The following is a 23,754-nucleotide window of genomic DNA, read 5'->3' on the forward strand; positions in this document are numbered from 1 at the left end:
CTTCTCTGACAGACAGGAAGCCAGTGTAGAGATCTAAGAACTGGAGTGATGTGGTCTACCTTTTTGGTCCTTGTTAGGACTCGAGCAGCAGCATTCTGTGTGAGCTGCAGTTGTCTGATGGACTTTTTAGGGAGTCCTGTAAAGACCCCGTTACAGTAGTCTAGTCTGCTGAAGATAAATGCATGGATGAGTTTTTCTGCATCCTGCTGAGACATAAGTCCTTTAATCCTTGATATATTCTTAAGGTGATAGTAGGCTGACTTTGTAATTGTCTAAATGTGGCTGCTGAAATTAAGGTACGAGTCTATGACAACACCAAGGTTTCTGGCATGGTTTGAACATTTCATCTTTGTAGATTGGAGCTGAGCAGTAACCTTTCTTCCTCGGCTCCAAAAACAATCATTTCAGTTTTTTCTTTGTTTGAATCTAGCTCTAGCAAAAGCTCAGACAGGAAGACTATAAAAGCAATCACAGCAGTTGTTTAACTCTCCTCTCCCTCGTTCCTTAGCTCACCCGCTTCCAGCTGCATGCTCCGGAGCGGTCATTGGTTAATCTGCAGCGGCTGTAATCCAATAGCTCAGTGGCACGCCCTTATCCTCAGCCTTTCAACTTTCTGCTGTCTTTTTAAATGTGTCTCTCTCTCCAGCTAGGTCCTTCTTGCATTGATGGTGCACACCCCTCCACCTCCCCATCTCCACCTGGTCTCCGCAAAGTCTTCAACTTCTAGAATTTATCAACCTCCACCACCAGTGTCTGGACTCTAGGGGGATTTCTTCTGCTGCCAAATTCACACATCCTACGCTCACAAAATTATCCCCATAGAGTCCTTACGCCAAAGATTTCTGTCAATTTTCATTATTCATTAAGTTGTAATAAATAACCTTTAATCTTCAAACTGTATCTCTCCTGATTGAACTGAAGAAAATTCTGGCACGTCCATAAAACACATATGTGCGGGCATATGAAAAGGTGTGCTTGTTACAACATAATGTTGTTCCCATAGTAACACATTTAGGGTTAGGTTTTTTTACTAGTTCATGTGAGTGTTACTTTAGTATGTGAGATTTCAACATGAAACCAGTTTCTCAAGGTGGCCTATACACAAGAGGTGTGGTATAACATCATTGCACAGCTTCTACTATATACTATTATGTTACTAGGTCTGTTTGTGAAACCAGTTATGTGCAGTCAACAAGCATGTTTCATCTTGTTGGTTTTTACTGGCATGACAATGTTAAGCAGTAACACCTACAATGCTTAAACCTTGTTTTTTCATCTCCCATGTCATGAAACAGGAAGTGGTGAAAGTTAGTGTTAACTGAATCTGAGAAGCTGATACATCTTAGAATGTAAAGCAGCTGGTACAGACAGAAAAGTGGTTTTGAATAAAAGTAAGTGCACCATCATTGTTGCCTTTACTCTCTATGAAGGACATTGTTTCTGTATGCTAAGGCAGTGTCTCACAGAATCCCACAGGAGCTGGATTTTGAAATGAGTGTTTGGAGCATAACAATTACAGTTTCATATTTCACTTGTGAAATCTCAGGACTATGAATCAAACCAGGAAAGAAGGCTAAAATGTGAAATCCTCCTCAAATAAAACCCCAGGTTGTTTTTTAAATTGATATTCTCTGGGGCACTGGTGGCCTAGCGGTCTAAGTGCGTACAGAGGCTACAGTCCTCGTTGCAGAGGTCGCCGGTTTGACTCCCAGCCACGACCATTTCCTGCATGTCCCCCACTCTCCACTCCCCACATTTCCTGTATCTTTTCTGCTGTCCTATCAATTGAAGGCATAAAAGGCCCAAAAATATAACTTTAAATTGATATTATCTTAACATTACCCACAACAACTATCCATTTGATTTCTTGGGATATTATCTTTGGTATTCATCATACACTCCATCAGGGGCTGCATTAGTTTGACAATATTTATTATTCTGACAGTTACAGAGATGTGTTACAATTAGGGAGGTCTAAACTCCAGGTGGTCCATCTAATTTTCATATATATATATTCAGAATTAATTATGCATCTTTACATTCATTAATAGATAATCCTATAAGTCACCATAACAAACAAAGCAAACAACCTGACTAGATTTCTCTCAAGTAATAGACGTACAAACAAACAAGTTCATTTGCCCACAAAACAGACATTCTTTTATTAACCTCTCTGTCATCTAAAATAGAGCATCTTAGAAATTAAACAGTGTTAAGGAAGAGCCCTCCGAATTGAATGCGTAGATATGATAAGAGGGCAGGTTTTTCAGTTTCAGTGCAGAGAAAATCTGATGAAAAATATGGGTTCACTTATGTTTGTGCGTGTATGCGTGTGTGTCTGTGTGTACGTTGCCCTCAGGTCCTGAAGAGCACAGCAACAGCAGTCACAGCTGTTAGAGCTGCAGCGACCACAGGCCCCCAGATCATCCACTGCTTCTGAAAAATAGAGGCCACACGGAAAATGGAAACATGAGCATTGTCACATTAATTCACACGTCCCAAGGATCACCAAAGATTTGACAGACGCAGCTTGCCAATGAGGCCAATGCAGAGCACAGAGAATGCGAGTTAGCTCTCTCAGGTAAAGATTAAGCCCATCCAAGCCAACTGAGAGAAACAGTTGTTAAGCATTAGCCACCCAGACAAGACAAACAGATGTCAGATGTTGGAGCTGTATGATTAGAGGTTAGAATCTTTTAGACGTCAATTTTGGGAGTTTTCCCCCGAGGAAGGCATTCTGGGGAACAAGGAAAACCTGATTATATCATGCAATAATCTAAAAGACAATTATGAGAATGAAAGATGTAGGCCGATTTGACAGGAGTAATGTGTACCTTCCTACCACAATGCGCCGAAGCACCAATACAGCAAAGCCAGGATAAGGCCGATGACTATGGCTTGAACAGGCAGCAAAAGAGAACTCTATAGAAGGGAAGGGATATTATAGTGATCAACTGTAACGGGACATACTTTAGTTGGGTGTAGCTTCATTAATAAAACCTTCAGTCAGTAGTCTGTGTCTGTAAATGGTGTTTGTGTAAGTCTCAAAGTAACACACGGCTGTAAATGTCTGAAAGCAACAGTCAAAAAAGACAATGGATGAGTAAAGAGGAGCAGGTATGTTTTGAATGTAACCAAATATTCAGCTTTTCTGACTGCAGAGTTTAAAATATGTGCTATACTCTTTGTGCAAATTGTGAAGCAAAGCTCATGCTTCCAAAACTATTACAACTGAAGATTACTGCTTCTTATGCAAATCAAAGCAATGGTGCTGTTTTGCTTCTTAATAGCAGATCAAAATTCCTAGACTTCATGCGTCTATGAAAATATTAAGCCTCAAACAATAAGTTCCTTTGTTAGATCAGTAGATCATGTTTTAGTGTTTGACAAGAACTCACCTTTGTTCCCTTCTCCTGTATCTCCTTCATGCTGGCTTTGCACCCCTCCAGTTCATCAGTAAGTGACTGTTTCTCCTGCTCGGTCTTTTCATATTTTTCCTTCAGGTCAGACAGCTCAGTCTTAGCCTCGTCATACTGCAGGGACAAAATTGAATTATCTTAATCAAAAGTAATCAAACAACGTCTTCATTTCAATGCATTCTCATGCAATCAAGGGAGCATACTGGTGTTGAAAGTGGCTGTGAGTTTTGCTGATTGATGAAAGGTGGTAAAAGGTTCCCATGCCCTTTGTCCTCCAGGGCTTTGCAGGACAAGTATGTTCACCCTTTTAAAGAAAGTCACTGTGAGAGCACTTAGCTTCTACTTTCATTCATCATGTGAAGGTGACAACACACTGCAATAAATGACTTGTGGTTAAGGATTACTTCATCTCTGCCTTCTGCTATTCAACAGTGCCCCTCCTATGGAAGTGTCAAAACAGCCGCTGATCCCCATCCAGCCTGTTAAACCTGAAAGGGAGTGGACTGACAGCAGGACCAAAAATATGAACTGTTTGTACTGCAGGCTGCTTGAAGGTACATTTTTGTTTTTCCACTATAAATCTGTGAGTTTCAGTCATTTCAGGATCATTAAAGACTTTAAATAATCAGATTTAGAACAACAATACCATTAAGACAGTTCTGTGATCATTAGTCAGATGTGATGGTTGCCACTGTGCCCTGTGCTGGGTAACTATTAATTAAAATCACAAAAGGTGATGGGTTCAGGGCCTGTTATTGTTTTTTAGCAGTTGATTCTGCATAGAAAAATTACCTCCAGCACCTCTGCTAGGAATCTAGGAGTCCTATTTGATCAAGATTTGTCCTTCAACTCTTGTCTTCCTTTAAAAAAAAAAAAAAAAAAGCTGTTGTGTTTTTTCCATGTGGTGTTTTTCCATGTATTTCTGATTTTGTGTGGCTGCTACCTCGGCTACCTCAATGGGTTTTTTTTTGCTTTTTTTTCAAAATCTTTGTATTGAAAAAGTAGTACGACAATGACAGTGAGAAATACAATTCACCCCCCCTTCCTTTTATAAATATGCATTTGCACACATATGCAGACATGGATACAGAAACATACTTGTGTGTAAACACATATAAATATACCTACACATATATACAGACACACAAAAAAAACAAAAAAAACCTGCAACAAATCAAGTCAGTTAACAGATTTCAATGTTTTTTTTGTGTAAAAATCAAAATAAAATAAAAGGATATATTCATCTAAAAAATACTGTGCCAACCATCTGAGATATGCTAATGTTGAAGCCATATGATTATAATTATCTTTATTTAAACTGGGAAATCATTGAGAGCAAGCCCTCATTTACAATGACGACGAGTATATAAAAGAAACATTAAAATGCATGACAAGCAAATAAAAGATATAACCCTAAAAGAATGATGATCAATTAAAAACAGACAACAATTAAAAGTAATGTTACTACCATTGAAAAATAAATATGAATTAGATATTAGAACAAGCTACCTAGCTTGGCCTATATGATTCCACGTTTTGTTGCTATAATTGATTGATCAATATGATTTCGGATAAAAACCCTTTGGATATCAAATAATGTAACTCAGGTTTCAATACAGTACACTAAACAATAATACAGGGAAACATCAGGATGTTCCCCCTGATGAATCTGAATGGCCACCCCTGGTGATACCCTCACATCTTTAGCTGGGATTGGCTATTTGTGTTGCAACATGCTGCTAGTAGCATTTCTTGCATTTCAGTGTATCACATTTCCTTTTGTTAGAACTTTAAGTTTTATCTTTGATTGTACATCTTATTTTTGAGCACTTAAAGAATTAAGCTTAGAAAATTAATGTGGTACCCCATTTGGGCCACTACAGTCAAAAAATGTCAATTATGAGCTAATTAAGACACTTTGTTATGTCAGGTTAGAGGTAAGAAATATTCTAAGCCATAGAAGTGGTTCTTAGAACTGCAGTAGCCAAAATGCAAACCACTCCCATGTTATGTGGGACTGCCCTGTTATTAATGACTATTGGAGAGATGTACACAATGCCCTACAAGATATTTTTGAAGATGTGCTGCCTCTTGAGATCAAGATGTTGTATTTTGGGATTATAGCTCAAGATTGGTTGAAAAAAGACAAGTATCTCAAGAACATTCTGCTGGTTGCGGCTAAAAAGGCGTTAACCAGGAAATGGTTGATACAGGAGAGCCCAACTCTAAATGGATGGATGGATGGACATTACAATGGACATTTACAACATGGAAAAGACTACAGCGCTTGTTAATCACAGGTCAGAGCAGTTCACTGCTAACTGGAGGAAATGGGTTAATTTTGTAACCCTCCATAGACCAGATTACACTGCTTATTAGTTTTATAATATATTATAAGTAAATAAAAGACTACTCCTTTGTTGTACATAGTTTCCTTTTAGTTTCTCTATGTTATTTAATTCCGTCGGTATATATGTGATTTAGAAATTATGATTTTAAAGATTATGTGGAGAAGGTAGAGATGATGTATATACCATCAAAATGTTTAATGCAAAATTTCAATAAAAAATAAATTAGAAAAAAAAAAAAAAGTGGTTCTTAGGAGTGGGTCCAAGCAGCTCGACGCATGATTCATGTCTTCTAAGATTTAAGATAAGATAAGATATTCGTTTATTCGTCCCGCAACGGGGAAATATACAATGTTACAGCAGCAAAGTAGATGGTTCAAACAAACAAACCTCTCTCTGCAGAGTCTTGCTCTGGCTGTCTGCTTCATCAAGTTGGGTCTGCAGTTTGGTGCTATCCTGCTGGTGCTGGATCTGCAGGGCCCCCAGCCTCTTCTCCAACTCCTGCTGGGATCTCTCCAGGGCTTTGAGGCTGCTGCTAAGCTCAGCATTCTGGGCATGCGAACTACCAGAAACAAAACAGTACTGAGTTCAATAGGTGAAGCATCATACTAAGAGGAGTTTGTGTTATGCTGTGTCGCAAAAGATGTTGGAACAGAGACAAGAGGAGCACAAAGGTGGGGGGTAAAGAGTAGAGATCCCAGTGCACTGACCTGGCAAGGTCCTTCTCCAGCTGCTTCTGTTTCTGCAGCACGGCCTCTTTCTCAGAGCGCTGTGCTGCACAGTCACCCTGCAGGCTGGCCTTCTCTTTTTGGTGAGCCTTGAGGAGTTCCTCCTTCTCAGCCCTGAGTGAAGCACACTCACTTTGCAGGCCACTCTTTTCCTTCTGATGCTTATTCACAATGTCTTGTCTTTCAGATCGCAGCACAGAGCACTCCTTTTGAAGGCCATTACACTCCACCTGCATGGACTGCAGCTCACCAGCTGTGGAGGCAGAAGGTGTTATGTAACAGAGCAGATGCTCCTTTCTTAATTAAGCTTTAAGACAATCATATATCAAGCATATTTTAATTATGGGTGATAGTTCAGCATGCTTGGACAGAGAGATGTACATCTGAGTATGCAGATACATCTCTTCTGCTGCAAACAAAAGAGCTAGATTTCAAGATCATGGAGCAACTATCTTTAACTAACTAACTTTCAATTCTTCACCTTAAGGTTTCTTCTTCTTTAAAAACTCTTGCTCTGAAGCAAAATTTTGCAAAAGATACATGCAGCATCCTTGTTACCACATAAAATCACCATTTTTTGTATTTGCAATCATAGTACCTTGTATTTCTGCAGTTTTCTGCCACTGTTTGCTCTGCTGCTGGAGGTCCCGCTGGAGATTGTCAATCTCATGCTCGTATTTGTTTGCAGCCTGACGCCATTTGTCGAGGTCTTTCGACACGGTTGACAGGTTAGTCTGGATAGTGGCAACATCGCGATCCCGCTCAGCCGTGGCTGCCTCCAGGGCACGTTTCAGCGCCTTCACCTCATCACGTGCGCTTTGAAGCTCGTCGCGTGAACTGGAAGAAACATCGATCTGCTCCCTGAGAGCGTTGGTTTCTCCTTGGAGCTCTCGCAGCTGGCCTGTCAAAACCATACACAATGTTTCGATTAGACATGTTGACGAGTATTTCAGGATGTACAAATTCTCAAAACTGCAAACAAAAACACAAAGATGTACCTTGAAGAATTTTTATCTGTTTTGCAGATTCATCAGCTTGTTGTTTATGTTCTTTTGTCTCTTCATCCAGGACACCTACAAAAAAGGATTACTTTTATTTCCTGCACATGTGGTTGTTGGTGTGTATGTGTGTGTGTGCCCACTGGTGGATCAAACATCTAATATCTTTATCTTTTACCTTGTAGCTCCAAGCATTTGTGTTTCTCAGTATTAGCTAGCTCCTGGGCTCCCCGGAGTTCATCATTCAAGCGCTGGATAATCTTTTCTGATTCACCAGACGACCCCATGTTTGACCTGGTCAAGTCATCTGATGATGGAATACAGAATATCAATTATCACCCAAATAGGAAGATTCTCTCTCCTAACATGACATGTATCCAGCTGATGATAGAGTTTCTCATCTTTTTGCAAAGTCACTGGAGTGCTTACAGAAACACTGAAATGTGCAGTGTCAACCCTAATAATAAATCAAGCAGTAATGATGGTAATTTAATACTTTAAAAATAGAAGTACAGCTTTTATATTCCACCACATTATCTGTGCTTCAGTCCCAAATATTTAACCAGGGCTGACATACTAGATGATTTCCCATGATATCTGAACAGGACTATTACATAAACTAATTACTAACCCAGAAATAGGCACAACTGCGCTATCTGCATTTTCTATCCAAGTGTTCTTTCCAAATGGGTGATTAACCCAGCCACATACGAGCCTCTGGCACATGCACACTCCTTGCTAACCACTAGTCTCTGTAAACAATAAACAAAGAGAACGGACTTGCCAAGGTTGTCAAGCGTCTGTTGTGTTTCCTGGAGGTGGAAACAAACTATGCAAATACTTTGGGCTTTGCAGTGCACTGTGAATATTTTGATCCTCTAATCTAGCATGACTTGAAAAAGAGATGACCTCATCTGATGCTGAAGCATTTGGCAGAGAGGAAAACAAGAGTCAGGACAGGTCAAGCATGTGGACCATAAATGGCGACATGAGAGGGCCGAGACTGCCGTGAAAAGCTGCATTTGTCATGAACGTGGTGATTTCACGGTGTCTGGCACGCACGTCTGCAGAAACACTCTGCAATACAAACCACACAAACACATACTTGTAGTGTTGATAAATGTTTCTAAAAATTAAGAGGGTGTGAAGCAAGTGCTGGATGCAGGAGGTTGGTGTCACCCTCCGACCCAAGCACATGACCACCCTGCTGTGTGCCAGACAAAGGCTCTGTGCTCTGTCCTGCATGTGTTTGTGTGAGGGCTATGTGAACCGACATGCATGCATATGCATGAGTGAGGGTTAGAATGTGAGTGGGTTAACTGTACGTGGGGATGTCTGTGCTCAGTTTGTGTGAAAGATGAATGTCCCCTTGAGAGCACAAGATAACAAGAGCATTTCAGACAAATGCGCTCAATGTGTTATCTTTAGTAGCATTAGACATTGCAGCAATTATTCTGGGTCTTAATGCCACAGACTATGACACCTGACAAAGTAATGATGAGATTAGAATGAGTGTAAAAATAACTTGGTGACTAGTTGGGGGGATATTGGGCTTCACACTGCCTCAAGTGACGAGAGAAAAAAAAATGTAGGAGAAAGTCTTTTTTTAGCTCAAGTGCTGAAGGCTAGAGCCATCATGCTCTATCTTTCCCCGCTGTCGGTTTCCTTTCCAATGCATGTGACACCGTTCTCTAGCTAATTCAGAGGGTTAGCGTTGCTTTGCACTGAATACCAGCAGTATTTCTCGAGTCTCTTCTTATCTAACTGCCTTGAGTGTTCAATTTACAGCTACAGAAAAAGCTGCCTGTCACCAAAACTTACAAATGTCAACATCCTTTCAAAAAGGACTGAGATACCTTTGTAGTGAGCACACTGTTTGCTTTGTGCTTAATTTAAACTGTGCAGAGAAGCAGTGCAAAGTCATTCATCATGCAAAATTGATTCTCTCACTGAATTTGCGTTCACATTTTGACATGACTGTTCCTGTTGATTTTAAAGTTCACATACGATGACTGAACAATCCATTGCTTTCTATTTTAGAGTGACTCTATATGTCTCATCGGTCAGCTGATGTGCCCTCTGTGCAAAGAGACTCCATCTTCTAATAAGCTGTTGACAGAAGAGACATCAGCCTTTCAAACAAGGCCATCTACAGCACTGTAAGCTCTAAAGCCAACCAACTGCCCCTAATGGCTACAAAGCGTCTCTTCTAGTGTGACTCATGCTTTTTGCTCTCTCTACACCATCAGGTAGCAGGATGAGCTGTGTAAGGTAGAAGCTATTCTAAACAGAAAACAATACCAAAGCATTAACTCCCATTTAAGTCTGTTCATATGTGCAGAAATAAATGACACTGTTACATTACCTTGGATGAGTGATAGGTTATTCAGGGGGTCACTCAGCTCTTTCTCATCCATTTGCTTAACTGACAAGAAAAAAATATATATATATTGTATATAAACACAATGCCACATCAACAGACAAAGAAGAGTTCATGCAAATACATTAATACACTCTAAAACACAGCTAAATCACACTGGTTGGATTGTGGTTGGTTTGGTTATGATTAAGGATTTGACTATTTCCTAAAGGTAAACACAAAAAAGCATGCTCATCTATAAAGACAACAGATTATCCTGCAAGAAGCAGCTACATAGCTGTGGAGAAATATCCCTTGAGGATTAGGTCACAGAAAACCTAGGAAAAAAAAAACATGGATAATGACATTTAAAAGCAAATATTACCTGATGTGATCCAGGAGCTTCAGTAACCAGTGTGCTGAGGCTACAGCAGTCCCTGACATGAAGAACTCTTCTCCAACTATCAGATTTTTTCACATGCGAAATGGAACAGCCCAAGCAAGTGGGGAGGGGGACACTAAGAGGATGACAGATCCTGTTTGCTAGATCTGTACACTAATGTTGCACTAAAGCTAGAGAGAGAAAAGAACCAGCTGTAATATGTTGACACATACCTGGAGTGAGGTTAAAATGCTATGCTAGACATGAATAAGTCAAGTGTGCAGAAACCCCTGACCCCCCTCTGTTGTGGCTGCAGTCCCCTGCCCCTGCACTCTAGGTCATGCATCCGAGTAGGGCATCTCGGAAGCTGCAGCTGCATGCTGACACAGAGAGGTTTTGTTTAGGGAGCTGAGCTGCTGGTCAGTTGGTACTGATGTGAAAATCTACATGATGACACAGACTGATGGGGGGCAGTGTAATGGTGTGTGTCATGCATGTTCTACACTCACCTCCTCTATTGTTTTGTTCTTTATACCAATCATTCATCGCTTTAAAATCTAAAATAAACAGACTCTATGCTGAGATCTGCATGTTATCCTTCAGGGTGAGACTGTGCTTTAACTACTAAGAGGGAAAACCTGAATGTATTGTTTGGCTGATTTATATAGCATGTGACAGTAACAGACATCATGCTCTGGAATATTTGGTTGGAGGTAAAACCCAGGTAATGAAACTAAGCAGTGAGACAAACTGAAAAGCACATCACAGTGCTTTTCCAAATATATAAGCAAAAAAAATGTGCAACTCTGGTCACAAGCTTTTATAACTTGTAAGGTTGCATCAGAAAATCTTTAAATAATTTATGAAGTAGTCCACAAAGGACAAGCAGGTTGTGATGCAGGTTTAATAAACTGCGATGTGCGGTCATATATTAGAGAACATTGTTTGTTAAGTGAAATTACAAATTAATAGAATATAAAAGGATAAAGTACCTTAAAATAGTCTGAGTGCCTTTCAGGTTTCAGTGTACTTTTTTAGATGCTGTTGGTGTTGGACTTCCCTATTATATATTTTTGTATATTTAGTTTCCTGTTTTAACTTTCTTTTTCCCTCTAATGTCTGCACTGTACAGCACTTTGTTCCTGTGGGCTTAACCTACTTTCTAATTAGTTTAAAAGCCTATTTACTGATGCAATAATCCTAGACTAATATTTCATCTGCTCAAATTCTGATTCAAAGCTGTGCAATTACAAATCATTGACTGGGTGATTATGCTGTGTCATTGTGATGATACTTCCACAAGCTAAATTACATGAACAGCTAAGAAGGTAAATGTAACTTTTTCCCTGATCAGTGCAATTTCATAGAGAGAGAATAAGAGAGCGCATAAGAGAGAAAATAAAAAGATAAAATGCTTCGCCCTACTCTAACAGTGCACACTTGTTATCATAAACAGGAAACAATTAACCAACTGGCTGTAATAGTCTGCATATCTTACATAATTTCCACAGTATAAAACTTACAACTGGGTTGTTTTCAGCTATCTTCTTCCACCTATTCACTGTGAAAACATCTGAGGGGATAAAAACATACAAGATACTTAAGTTTCTACTTTATACACAAGATGTCATAAATGTAATCTCAAAACAGCTTTTTAATGTTGCTCTGTGACCCAATTCCAGCCTGAGACTTTCACCTTGGCTGGCAAGGAATGCTGGTAATGAGCATTACAAATGAAATCTGCAAATCATTGACATATTGTGAGTCAATAATCAACCTTCCGACCATCTAGTGTGCACTCATTAAAATTTACCATCCTCACAAACCTGATTCTGCCATCCCAAGACGGTGTCATTCCACTGTAGAAAGCACTAAATAGCCTGTCTTCAGTTAAGGGGATTAAGGCTCTTAAAGAGCACGCAATAAATGCTCTCCAGTCAGACAACTGAAGGGCAAACCCACAATAACAGATCTGAAAATGAACCGCCTTTACATAACATGGGGCTCTGCAGGAAATAGTCTAACCAATTAATGACTAACACTTAAAGCCCTGAATCGTATGATCAATATGATATATAAAACTGATCTAACTTCTGCCTTTTAGTCAAAGTCTTCAAAATCCACTGGGATAACTGTCATTGTCCTTTCTGTTTTCACCATTTCATTTCCAACCTGAACTCAAACCTACTTGACATGTTCTCTAAAACTTGTGAACAAAAACCTGCTTGTGAACTCAGTATACTCGTGTCTTGATATGGTTGAATGTATCCTGTCAAAACAGTGCACTGGATTTCTTTCTTGAGTACAACATACAACTTTATCTGTAATCTGTAGTCTGTTATTAAGCTCATCTTACCTTAGCTATCTCAGTCCAGTACAACTAGCACTATCCTGCAATGAAACAAGCTTTCATAAGAAGTTATAGAGTGCAGTTTTTGTTGCAATAGTTTTAAAAAGATAATTATTTAACTAAATTAGCATTTTGCACTTATGAATGTGGAATTTAATTAAGTGAGCTGTTTGAGCTAGGTGTAAGTGATATATGAGTGTCAACTAACATTAAATGACAGGCTGATGAAAAAAAAAAGTTATTTCAGTGTTGTTGTTTTTGAGGAAGAAACTGTGAATTCCTTAAAGTAAAATGTATTGACTTCTAAGTAAACTGAATACTTCTCATTCACAGAGGTCTGTCTAGCTAGCTGGGCAGTCTATGGAGCTAAAGTTGTAAATGTTTCTGGATCTGCTGACTGATAAATATATATTTTTTTATAAGGCAATAGTTTAATGTTAAATTTACCCTGTTTCTCAACTCAACTCAACTCAACTCAACTTTAATTATATAGCACCTGTCATAGGAAACAACAGCAATGGTAAAATTATAAAAGGCATGATTATAAATAAAATACTTAAAAATCAAATCAAATCAATACAGTAAAATTAATAAAATAACTAATAGTGGAAAAAAAAGTTAAAATAAGGCTGTGTTAACCAGATCAGATGAATGCTAGAAATAAATAGATAATTAAATAATTAGATAAGATAAATAAAGCAATTATTCAAATAATAATTGAAATCATTAAAATAATAATAATATAATATTTTCTGTTTAATAGTAAATATCATACGTACGAAAGAGGATCAGGGCCACTGATTAAAAAAAATTGAGGTCAATTTAAAATATAAATATGTATATTATTCTGAGAAAAAAGTCAGAAATCTGAGATCAAAGTCAGAATTCTGAGAAAAAAGTCAGAATTCTGAGATTCAAGTAAAAATTCTGAGATTAAAATCAGAATTCTGAGTTTAAAGTAAAAATTCTGCGATTAAAGTTAGAATTCTGAGTTTAAAGTCAGAATTCTCGGTTTGAAGATAGAAGTCTCAGTTTAAAGATAGAATTCTCAGTTTGAAGATAGAAGTCTCAGTTTAAAGATAGAATTCTCAGTTTGAAGACAGAATTCTGAGAAAAAAGTAAAAATTCCGAGATTAAGGAATTCTGACTTTAAACTCGGAATTCTGACTTTTTTCTCATAATAATAATAATAATAATAAAAAAATTGGACCTTAATTTTTCTCTTTTTCAATGGCCCTAATCCTCCTCCGTACATACGTATAATATACGTATAATATACGTATGTACGGAGGAAAACATTAATTCAGACACTGTAATTTACCACCAAAAACTCCAAAACATGTTAAACTTAGTTTTAATTAGCCAAAGCTAATTTACAGCTGATTATCTCTAACTACAAACAGAGGGTGAAGTTATCGCTACTGCTATGGAAAATGTGTTAAAGAGGCTGTCTCTTTCACGGGCTCTGCAGAGGAAGCATGTTCATCTTCAGGGCGGAAAACTTCACTCAAAGTTGCCTAATCAACAGTGTGTGCTTGTGGGCGTCGACGTGCAGCCTTACGTGTCAACCTAGCGGTCCGTGCAGTTTACTCAAAGCAGTAAAGCAGAAGTGATCCTCAGTTAGCTCGAACAGCTCGAACAGCTAGGGAGGAGGTGGCAACATCACTGCAGTCTGGGCTTCAGTGAGTTCAGTAAGTCGCAACCAGATGTGCGAAAAGTAAGTTTCCCCGTTTAACCTTCCTCGCTGTGTTAGTACAGGTCTGGAGTTTTTTTTTTTCCCTGCTTCCCGATGACTTCCTCTATCTCAGCCTGGCTTTGGAGTGAGAGATTTTGGCTTCCCGAAAATGTCTCATGGGCGGACCTGGAGCGTCCACCACCTGGTGTGGAGTATCCCCATTTGAGGCACATATACATCGCCTTGCCTCTGGCCGTCGGAGTGTTTCTACTAAGACAACTATTTGAAAGGTAATATAGACTTTTTTTATTCATGTAATTCTCTGTCTGAGGCGGATGTTATCTTGTGCTGAAACATTGCTACATAAATGGGCATGCAACAATACAATCCTAACATATGAGTCATTCATGTTGAACACAAAGTATCTGGAAAGTGGTGGGTGCAGACTTTCTTTAGCCCCATCATGTGCTTCCAGCAAACACGCACAGCTATCACAGTAACACAGTTGGTTGTAAAAGAAATAATAATGCAAATCCACTTTAATAATCCCCCTTTTGATTCACTCATGGGACTCCCTCCCTCAGTGTTTGACAAACAACTTCAGTTTGTTTTGTTTTCATTCAAGTGGAGTCACTGTCACTGTTGTTTTTGCTTCATCCTTTAATTAAAGTGTTTGTCAGCATTCTTTTGTGGTGACATGAGAATACCTTCACTAGCTTGAGACACCAGTGTACCTACCTGAGCAATGATAGACTGCTGTCATATAATTGGTGCTGCAGCTATATGCCAGATCTGGCATAATTGTCACACAGTGTTGTTCCTTACGTGGTCATTGGAAACTGAGTCTGGGTTTGAGACTTACAAAAACAGTCCTTGCACTGTGCAGAAAGTTGTCTTTTTATAGCCAATTTTAGTTTAAATGCATAAAGAGGCCCTAACTTTTGGTAAATCTTTAATTTAGAGCGAATTAACCAATGAGAGGGCAGGCCGAAGTCCAGTCTGTACTTCTAGTCAGTCTTTTGCTGACATTAGGAAACCTACTCCAGATAAGTGGGTTTATGTTGCAAGATTGAAATGTAATAAATGGTTCTACGTTTGAGTCTGAACACTGGTCACTCAACCAGAAGAACCACATGATCTTGTGACACACATCAGTTTTTTATTCAGAGGCATCCCTCCTGATTTTCTCTGTCTCCCACCCTCTCACATGATAGGTCATCACCCAGTGTTTAGACTAGGTGCTACATTCCCCAGGATTCCTTCTGTGTCTCCCCTATAGGACCTATTGTACTCTGTCACTCACATACATGCATGTTAAGCATAACTTAGTGGAAAAACTGCTAAAGCTATGCAGTTCATGTCAGTGAGGCCAGTTAGGTTAATAGTTCAACTGCTCCTGCTAAGTGCTAAATGTCTCCCTCTGTATATGCTTTTTCTAAATGTCTCTATTAATAACACACCATCTTTGTGTCCCCTCCCTGCCCTTTTCTCACTCTCTCTCTCTTTTTCTGCCTCCGTCTGTGTGTGTACAGGCTAGTGGCCAAGCCCTGTGCCCACATACTTCAGATCCAGGCAGGAGCGCCTCGGCAAGCGCAGTCCAACGATGTTCTGGAGAGGGTGTATCGGTCCAAAACGGTACATAGGGCCCATGTTTGTGCTGTTCAGTCGTGTAAATGTTCCTCATCATGCTGGAATACATGTTGCTGCTCTGGAATACACCACCAGAGGCATAATGATACATTTAGTAAATATTTAATGTGGTGTGTCAAACCTACTGGTATTGTGGTTTTTGAAGTAGAGACTATGAGAAGTAAGTGATTTTCTTTTTTGACCTCTTTGTAGTCTCCAGACACGAGGCAACTGGAGGGACTCTCCAAACAGCTGGACTGGGATGTTCGGAAAATACAGAGATGGTTTCGAGTCCGTCGAAACCAGGACAGGCCCAGTACGCAGAAAAAGTTCTGTGAGAGCATGTAGGTTCCCTACTAAGGCTTCTCCAAAACTGATGAATGAGATGCACCAAATACTGATTCGACATGTATCTGCTTTGCAACATATGTAAACTTTCATTTGATCATCTGTTGGTCAACAGAACTCTCTCAACAATATGTAGCAAGATATTCTAAACTTTCATGATCATCAGAGGAGCTCTTGTGATCACCCACTGACTTGTTATAACTGTGTTGAATTAACTTTGGTGCTCCCTTAACGGTTCCCAGAGCACCATTCCACATCAAAGTTTATCAAAGTTTTTAAGTTTATGGGGCCCGGCCGGTCGACCATCTCCCCACTCTCTACTCCCCACATTTCCTGTCTCTCTTCAGCTGTCCTATAAAGGCAAAAAGGCCAAAAATCTAACTTAAAAAAATAATAAAATAAAACGTTTTTAAGTTCATGAGGAAAGTAAATGTTAGCATTATTTTGTGAACATGCAAGTGTTGCATCCATAAAAATGACAGGACTCCAGCTTCTGATTGGCAACTTTAGTCTCCCCATCTGTAGTGTATTTTTTATTTATCATGACTTTTTTAGATAGCGGCGATCACTCGAGTACGATACACATTCACAACACAATGATTGTGTCAAAGCTGCACGGACACTAATGGCAATTTCTGTGTTAACCACAGCAAATAAAAACACCATTATCAACAAGTGTGAAGAATTATACTCTGTACCATGAAATTATAGTATCCTCCTTTGTAAGCACAGTGGTTTTTTAATCATATTTGAACGCTCCATTAAGTGCAGTAATCAGAGAAAAACCATAGCATGTTGTAGTTAGAATCCAGCCTTGAATGTGTGTTAGAAGGAATTCAGACCATAGGGATGTTTTTCAAGAAAGGAACAAGTTGTTCTACTTTCCTAATTCAGTATGCATATTGACATTAGCATGCAGTTCAAAGCATTGCTGCACCCAAGAACAGCCTCAAAGGTGTTTGCATAACTGTAAACTTGAATGGCGTCTGTCAAAGAGGAAACATGTTTTTCTCGTTTCCTTATTTTTCTCTTTCTTTCATTCTTTCTTTCTGCTCAGGTGGCGATTCACATTTTACCTGGGGATTTTTATCTATGCCATTCGCTATTTGTGGGTGGTGAGTTGAATAAGAATACTACTATCATTTAAGTATTGCACTTTAGCTTTTTATTGAAAATAAACTGGTTGTATAATTTTCGGTCCTGCTCTCATCAGCAGCCAGCCTAATCATGTGCTCTCTTTCTGTTAGTCGCCCTGGATGTGGGATACCCGACAGTGCTGGCACAACTATCCTTTTCAGGTTAATATTTATTTTTATTTTTTATTTTTCACAACTTTATTTATTGAGTTTTGAAACATACAGATATATGTTCGATGGGTTCTTCAGTAAAATAAGAGTAGTTTTAAATAAAAGAAACAAAACAAACAAAACAAAACAAAAACAAGAAAGGAGACAACAAATCAAATCAAATCAACTTTATTTATGTAGCACTTCACACGCAACACAGTTGATCCAAAGTGCTTTACAACAGAAAATGAGGAACACAAAGAGAAAATGAAAAATAAAAATCACACAAACAGAGGGAGAGAGAGGGAAAGAGGAGTGGTAAGAGAGCAATATCAGAATCAGAATCATCTTTATTGGCCAGGTATGCTTGAATACACAATGAATTGGTAAACTGTGCTCTCTTTGTACAAGGCATAATAAGGCATACAAATAGAAATAAAAATATAATAAAAATAAAAATATAATAATAACAATAACATCAGCTATAAATACAAGAACAACAAAAAGGCATGACTAATATGTACAGACTAAAATGATATGATAATAGTGCAGTGGTGAGTAGCAGAGGTAGTTTTTACATAAAAAAAATAGTAGTTAAATAATAAAATAAATGAAAATATGTGAATTCTAATATAATAAAAAAATGAAATTAACTAATAATAACAACAGTAATGACAAGAAATACAATTAACAGTTCAGTGAGTATCTAAGCCAGTGTGGTTAGGGGCAGTTAAAAGCTAATGAATAAAAGCGCGTTTTGAGACGACTTTTAAAAGTCTCAACCAAGACAAGAACACAACACAAACTAAACTTGTCCGTTCAACGAGTTACACAAGAAATAAACAGTGTGTATTTGAGGTAACTATAGCGCATTACTCAGAAGGGCTCTTGAAAGACAAAAGACGGAAAACCGGTATGCATGTATGCAAGTATGTAAGTGTGCATACGTGTAATCTGCACACACATACAAGAATATGTAGAGACACACACATAAAAGAGGGATGGTCACATACCACTACCACAGCATCCAGTAAGAGAAGAAATACATATTTCTTTTTATTAACAGTAAAATCAAAGTATGCTGCCTTAATTATGACAACTGTTCAGCACTATAATGTTAGCAGGTTGGTGTGGGTGTGGCTGCATATTTAGTAACAGTGTTTCTGCTTGACTCCCCAAAGGCTCTGAGCCCTGGACAGTTCAACTACTATGTAGCTGAGCTGGCCTTCTACTGGTCTCTGATGTTTTCCCAGTTCATAGATATTAAGCGTAAGGTGAGTCAACAACCGCAACACTATTGCACTACCACCCAATGGCCCTAAAACTTTATGACATGTCACAATTGTTTTGCCAGCTTTTCCTAATCATATCGTATCATATCCACTTTCACACCATTACGTGTATCAAGTGTATTTAGATTAGCTCATGATGTCTATGCGCTGTAGCGAAACAGGTTAGACCATAAACCGCTGCCTTGTCACATATATTTGCATTTTGTTTTATTGGTAGCTTCATGTCAACATGTTATCCCAGTGTTCATACGTGCCTTTCAGTTTCTATTGTAGCTAACATCCCTAGATGAAGTCACAAAGACAATGGCAATAAGGATTTTCTCCTTTAAATCATTGTTTCACCAGCTGCAGGTGTTTTTACACACTTGTAATTCCCTCCCTTACCACTCTCTCTCTCTCTCTCTCTCTCCTTCCATCATGTCTCTTCATTTCATTGATGACAGGACTTTTTCATCATGCTTGTCCACCACCTGGCCACCATCATGCTCATCACATTCTCCTATGCCAACAACATGTTAAGAGTTGGCACTCTGGTCATGTGTGTGCACGATGCATCTGACATCTTTCTCGAGGTAAAGAAGCTCAATGAAGTTTTATTTGTCTCATGGTGCTTATTCCAAAAAGCAAACAAGCACAACTTAGCAAAGCAACACAAAGCTGAACAAGCTGTAGGCAAACACAACTGTTAGCTACTTGTACAACCTGTCTGACAGAGCACTCATCTCTCATTGGCATTTAATTTACACATTGTCATTGACCGGCAGTAGAAGTGGTTGTGAGCTACTTGTACTACCTGTCTGACAGAAAAAGAAAAACATGCTTGTGTTCTTTGCATTGCCATGACAAGGTGACATTGAAATGTAGTTGTAGGAGTGTATGCTAATAAAAGTAGGTGTGAGTTCAGTTTAGTGGCTTGCTGTCTGTAATTTTAACAGGGGGATTTCATGACTTTGCAATTTACAACAGAGCTGCTTTGTGATATTGTATAACTGTGAATGATTAATTTTTTGTTTATCACCAAAGGCTGCAAAGCTGGCCAACTATGCCAAGTACCAGAGGCTATGTGATGGCCTGTTTGTGGTGTTCAGCATAAGCTTTTTCTTCACCCGGCTAGTCATCTACCCTTTCTGGTGAGATACATGAGGACTCATTAATATACCCAATTACAAACCTTTGTCTAGTTATCCATTTGAGACATTTTTATACTTAAGTTCATTTTAAAAAGAACATATTGCAACACAGACTGACCTTTGTATGTGTGTGTTTCTCTTGAAGGGTTGTTCACAGTGTTTTGATTGAGAGTTGGGAGATCGTCGGCCCGTACCAGGCCTGGTGGTTGCTCAATGGCCTGCTGTTGGTGCTGCAGGTTCTTCACATAATCTGGTTCTACCTTGTCGCTCGCATTGCTATCAAAGCCATATTCAAGGGAAAGGTTAGTACATATTTATTGTTTATTTGGCTCAGTCTTTATGGTGGCATAGTTACAACATTCAATCATCAATCAATCAATCAATCTTTATTTATATAGTGCCAAATCACAACAAACGTTATCTCAAGGCACTTTTACAAACAGAGCAGGTCTAGACCACTCTATGTTAAATTATGAACAGAGACCCAACACCAAGACAGGGTAAGACTCAGTCTTACCCAAGCGGCAACCTCAGGTCTAAAAATATGAGTCCAATGCGGAAGTGCTAAAAACTGCAGTTCATCGAGGATCCGCTTGAGGCTGGCTCCGGAAGTAGTGGAAGTCACATACACATGAATTGTAAAAAGACGATCTTTACAGCAGAAATAAACATGTTTACAGCCTGGTACAAAAGACGAGTGTAGTCTGGATAGCTCATTTCTCCATCGGCACACACTGTACGGGGGGTGAATTTTTTTCTAACGCAGCAATTTCGAAGATATTGAGATTATGAGTCTTCCAATGAAAGGCACAGCTGACTGCAGGAACACTGTAGCTGTTGGCTAGGAAGCTCAAAGCCCGTCTCTTTACGTCACACTGGCTCGACAGCAGCAATATGGCTGCCGCCAACGATTGGCCTCAAACAGCTCTTCAGAAGCAGATGGGTGACGTCACGGATCCTAAGTGCAAATTTTATACAGTCTATGGTCTTACCCCAACTTACTCCACCATGAGCCAGACTCATGTTAGACAGCCATCTGCCTCGACCGATTTGGGTCTGGAAAGAGGGATAGAGGAGAATAAGAGAGAGAGGGAGTAGTGATAGTGATGAGACGAGTATTAGAAGATGTTTCTGCTAGAGTCCAGCACGTCTGTATCAGCTGGAGTCTGGAACGTCCACAGCAGGAGGACATCGACAGTGATGGTCACTTTGGCTGTTTTTGAAACCGCCTACTATACTAGTAGTATGTACCGATTTGGCCAAAATTCAGTATGAAGTATGTGAACAAGAGCAAAATCTGCAGTATGCCAAAACTCCCTGGATGTCTACTGATTTGGGAAAATTTCTCAGCATGCATCGGACCAGTCTGCCTCACGTACTGTTTCCCACAATGCACAGCGCTCGTTACGCTTTTTCTTTTCTCTTATTTTTTTGACGGGGGGAACTCCGTTTTTAGGTGCTGTGAAAATTGTTAAATTCCATATAAACCCCTTCCTTCCTTTTTAAGTCAGAAGTGATGCTAAAGAAGCAGTTTCGCTATCAGCTTGTCCGTTGTTTACTTCCGAATTCCAAAACAGGAAATTCAGTGACCTCTGAAGCACTGTTGGGTATCCCACATCCAGGGTGACTAACAGAAATAGAGCAGATTATTAAGCAGGCTGCTGATGAGAGCAACAGAAAATTATTCGACCAGTTTATTTTCAATAAAAGCTAAAGTGCAATACTTATATGATAGTGGTATTGAAAAAAAGCATACTGCAACACAGATCGAACAGAATAGTCATACGACATACTAAATTCAAACACAGCATGTAGTAGGCAGCACCTACTGTCTACTACATTAGTAGGTATGTATGCAGCAGGCAGTTTCGAAAACAGTCTGTGTCTCTTAATTTGATCTTGATTGAAGCACACCAATGGATTTGTGAGATGCTGAAAAAGTGTTGCACACTCTGGTTCCACATGTACTTCTCTCTGATTTGATGATGTTTTTGTCCTCTGGCCTTCATCAAGATCATTACATACCTAATGAAACGCATTGATCTTCTGTAGGTCACACTCTAACTCACACTGGGGCAGTTTATCAGGTAAACAACCTCTAACAACATGCTGGAATCATCAACAAGATAAGCCTGCCATCAATAAACCAAGAGCCCCATATGATACAGCCAATCAAACTCTCCCTCAAGTGAGAAGAAAGGAAAATCTAAATAAAAAATAATATACTTTATTTCAAATATTTCCATCCAAGGATGGAAATTCTAATAGATATATAGATACAAGGCAAAAGTGACCAACTTTCTTTCTTCTGACTTGAGGGATAATTTGATCGGCTGTATCATACTTTGTATGTAGGTTTATTGATGGCAGGCTTATCTTGTTGAAATTCCCGACATGATATTGGAGGTTGTTTACCTGATCACTTGCACATGTGTGAGTAAGAGGGTGACCTAAATAAGATCAATGCTTGTCACTCAGTATGAAAGGATCTTGAAGAAGGCCAGAGGGCAAAAACATCATCAAATCAGAGAGAAGTACATGTGGAACCTGAGTGTGCGACACTTTCTATCCATGGTTGCTGGAGAATAACCCACATCTGACTTCTGTCATTTCTTGATGTTTACTCCAGCTTAAATGACCTTTTATATTCCAACTGTTTTAAAGTTAAATGCCTTGACAACTCTCAGATGTATTGCCATGGCATTTTTTCATGCGTTACTGGTCCCCAAAGGATTAAATCTGGACTTCATTGATTCACAAATTTTTCATGTTACACCACCTGCAGGTCAAAATTGTCACTTCTTAATCCAGGGAATAATCTCCTTATCCCTGTAAGAATTTGTACAGATATTTGTTGTTGCCAGCTGATACATTTCTCAGACTTTGGCGACCCCCTGACTTTCCCTCTGGCTGAATTTTGTTGAAATGTCTTGACAAGGACTGGGTAGATTTCTGGGTGTTCTTATTTAGTACATCTTCCTAATGTTGATGACCCTTTGTTTTTAATTTTTCCAGTGCTTTCTTAAGCGTGATCTACATAGCATTTATGTGCACTCTGTCTTGGTTTAACCACATTCATTATTCTATTTGATTTCAACGTCTCAATTGTTTCAACAGGTTTCCAAAGATGACCGCAGTGATGTCGATAGCAGCTCAGATGAGGAGACGAAGAGTAAAACTCCCATTCAAACCCTAAAACCAAAGGACAACGGTCACAATGGTAACCTTAACGGAGACGCTCACGACCACTGAGTCCCCTGAGCAAGATCTTTTCTTCCAGTGTGGCTTTCATTCATCTCCTGCGTGCCTGTGTGACCCACCTTGTCACCTCATGAAGACTTGAAACTTTTTATTTTTTTTTACTTCCAAAAGATTTGCTGAGTAATTCAAACGAGGAGGTAACTTAAATAGAGAGACACTCCATGTGTTATATACAGACTTGGCATTGTCTTACTGAGTCAGGTTTACACTGTGTGAGGTTTACACCTGCTTTTTGCTTACAGAGGTAGACAGAAAAATGTGTGCTGTCTGTCTGTCTGCACCTCGCTGTATGTGAGTGTGTGTGTGTGAGTGTGTTTGTGTGTGTATGTGTCTAAAGTTAAAAAGTGCTGTCAGAACTGTCAGAATTCATTTTGTACATGTAAATAGATTTTTATGAGTGAAACTTGTAATATATTCTAAAGCTGTTCAACAAATCACGGCATCTGCCTTTCAGAATATATTACAAATATCATTAAAATGCCAAAGATTTCTTAATAAAACATTATTGCAATAAATGCAGTGATGAAAGTGTGATACCTTTTATTTTGT

General features: G+C 39.0%; 2 protein-coding genes across 9 annotated transcripts; one reads left to right on the top strand and one right to left on the bottom strand.

The window, feature by feature from the left end:
• Window positions 1-1,915: 1,915 nt before the first annotated feature.
• Window positions 1,916-14,484, bottom strand: slmapb (sarcolemma associated protein b). Of its 7 annotated transcripts, XM_034695054.1 has the most exons (13): window positions 14,146-14,484; window positions 12,591-12,625; window positions 11,758-11,807; window positions 10,238-10,425; window positions 9,859-9,918; window positions 7,672-7,800; window positions 7,494-7,568; window positions 7,094-7,396; window positions 6,478-6,748; window positions 6,158-6,329; window positions 3,399-3,533; window positions 2,835-2,922; window positions 1,916-2,436 (listed from the first exon to the last, which is right to left on the bottom strand). In XM_034695054.1, the coding sequence occupies exons 5-12, from the start codon at window positions 9,908-9,910 to the stop codon at window positions 2,839-2,841; spliced, it is 1,221 nt and encodes a 406-aa protein (XP_034550945.1). In that variant the 5' UTR covers window positions 9,911-9,918; window positions 10,238-10,425; window positions 11,758-11,807; window positions 12,591-12,625; window positions 14,146-14,484; the 3' UTR covers window positions 1,916-2,436; window positions 2,835-2,838. The 7 variants fall into 7 exon arrangements, with proteins under 7 accessions (XP_034550945.1, XP_034550950.1, XP_034550944.1 ...); XM_034695059.1 differs by lacking the exon at window positions 12,591-12,625 and having other exon boundaries at window positions 2,843-2,922; XM_034695053.1 differs by lacking the exon at window positions 12,591-12,625.
• LOC117821047 (ceramide synthase 5-like) lies at window positions 14,033-23,729 on the top strand. 2 transcript variants are annotated; one of them, XM_034695061.1, is made up of 11 exons: window positions 14,033-14,266; window positions 14,343-14,549; window positions 15,792-15,894; window positions 16,102-16,232; window positions 17,294-17,351; window positions 17,484-17,534; window positions 18,704-18,796; window positions 19,258-19,386; window positions 19,838-19,944; window positions 20,090-20,246; window positions 23,062-23,729. In XM_034695061.1, exons 2-11 carry the CDS (start codon window positions 14,374-14,376, stop codon window positions 23,194-23,196), a joined length of 1,140 nt encoding a protein of 379 aa, XP_034550952.1. In that variant the 5' UTR covers window positions 14,033-14,266; window positions 14,343-14,373; the 3' UTR covers window positions 23,197-23,729. The 2 variants fall into 2 exon arrangements, with proteins under 2 accessions (XP_034550952.1, XP_034550951.1); XM_034695060.1 differs by having other exon boundaries at window positions 14,033-14,549.
• The last annotated feature ends 25 nt before the right edge of the window (window positions 23,730-23,754 follow it).

The sequence above is a fragment of the Notolabrus celidotus genome, chromosome 11 (genome assembly GCF_009762535.1).
Source record: "Notolabrus celidotus isolate fNotCel1 chromosome 11, fNotCel1.pri, whole genome shotgun sequence".
In the NCBI taxonomy this organism is placed as follows: Eukaryota; Metazoa; Chordata; class Actinopteri; order Labriformes; family Labridae; genus Notolabrus; species Notolabrus celidotus.

Bases quoted from the DNA above. Each gene is read 5' to 3' on its own strand.
- slmapb (XM_034695057.1), bottom strand. From the start codon at position 9,910: ATGGATGAGAAAGAGCTGAGTGACCCCCTGAATAACCTATCACTCATC. The intron at 6,749-7,093 runs GTACTATGATTG...CTGCCTCCACAG, and splicing joins GAAAACTGCAGAAATACAAG to CTGGTGAGCTGCAGTCCATG. The intron at 2,923-3,398 runs GTGAGTTCTTGT...TCCCTTCTATAG, and splicing joins TACAGGAGAAGGGAACAAAG to AGTTCTCTTTTGCTGCCTGT.
- LOC117821047 (XM_034695060.1), top strand. From the start codon at position 14,374: ATGACTTCCTCTATCTCAGCCTGGCTTTGGAGTGAGAGATTTTGGCTT. The intron at 16,233-17,293 runs GTAGGTTCCCTA...CTTTCTGCTCAG, and splicing joins AAAAAGTTCTGTGAGAGCAT to GTGGCGATTCACATTTTACC. The intron at 19,945-20,089 runs GTGAGATACATG...TTTCTCTTGAAG, and splicing joins CTAGTCATCTACCCTTTCTG to GGTTGTTCACAGTGTTTTGA.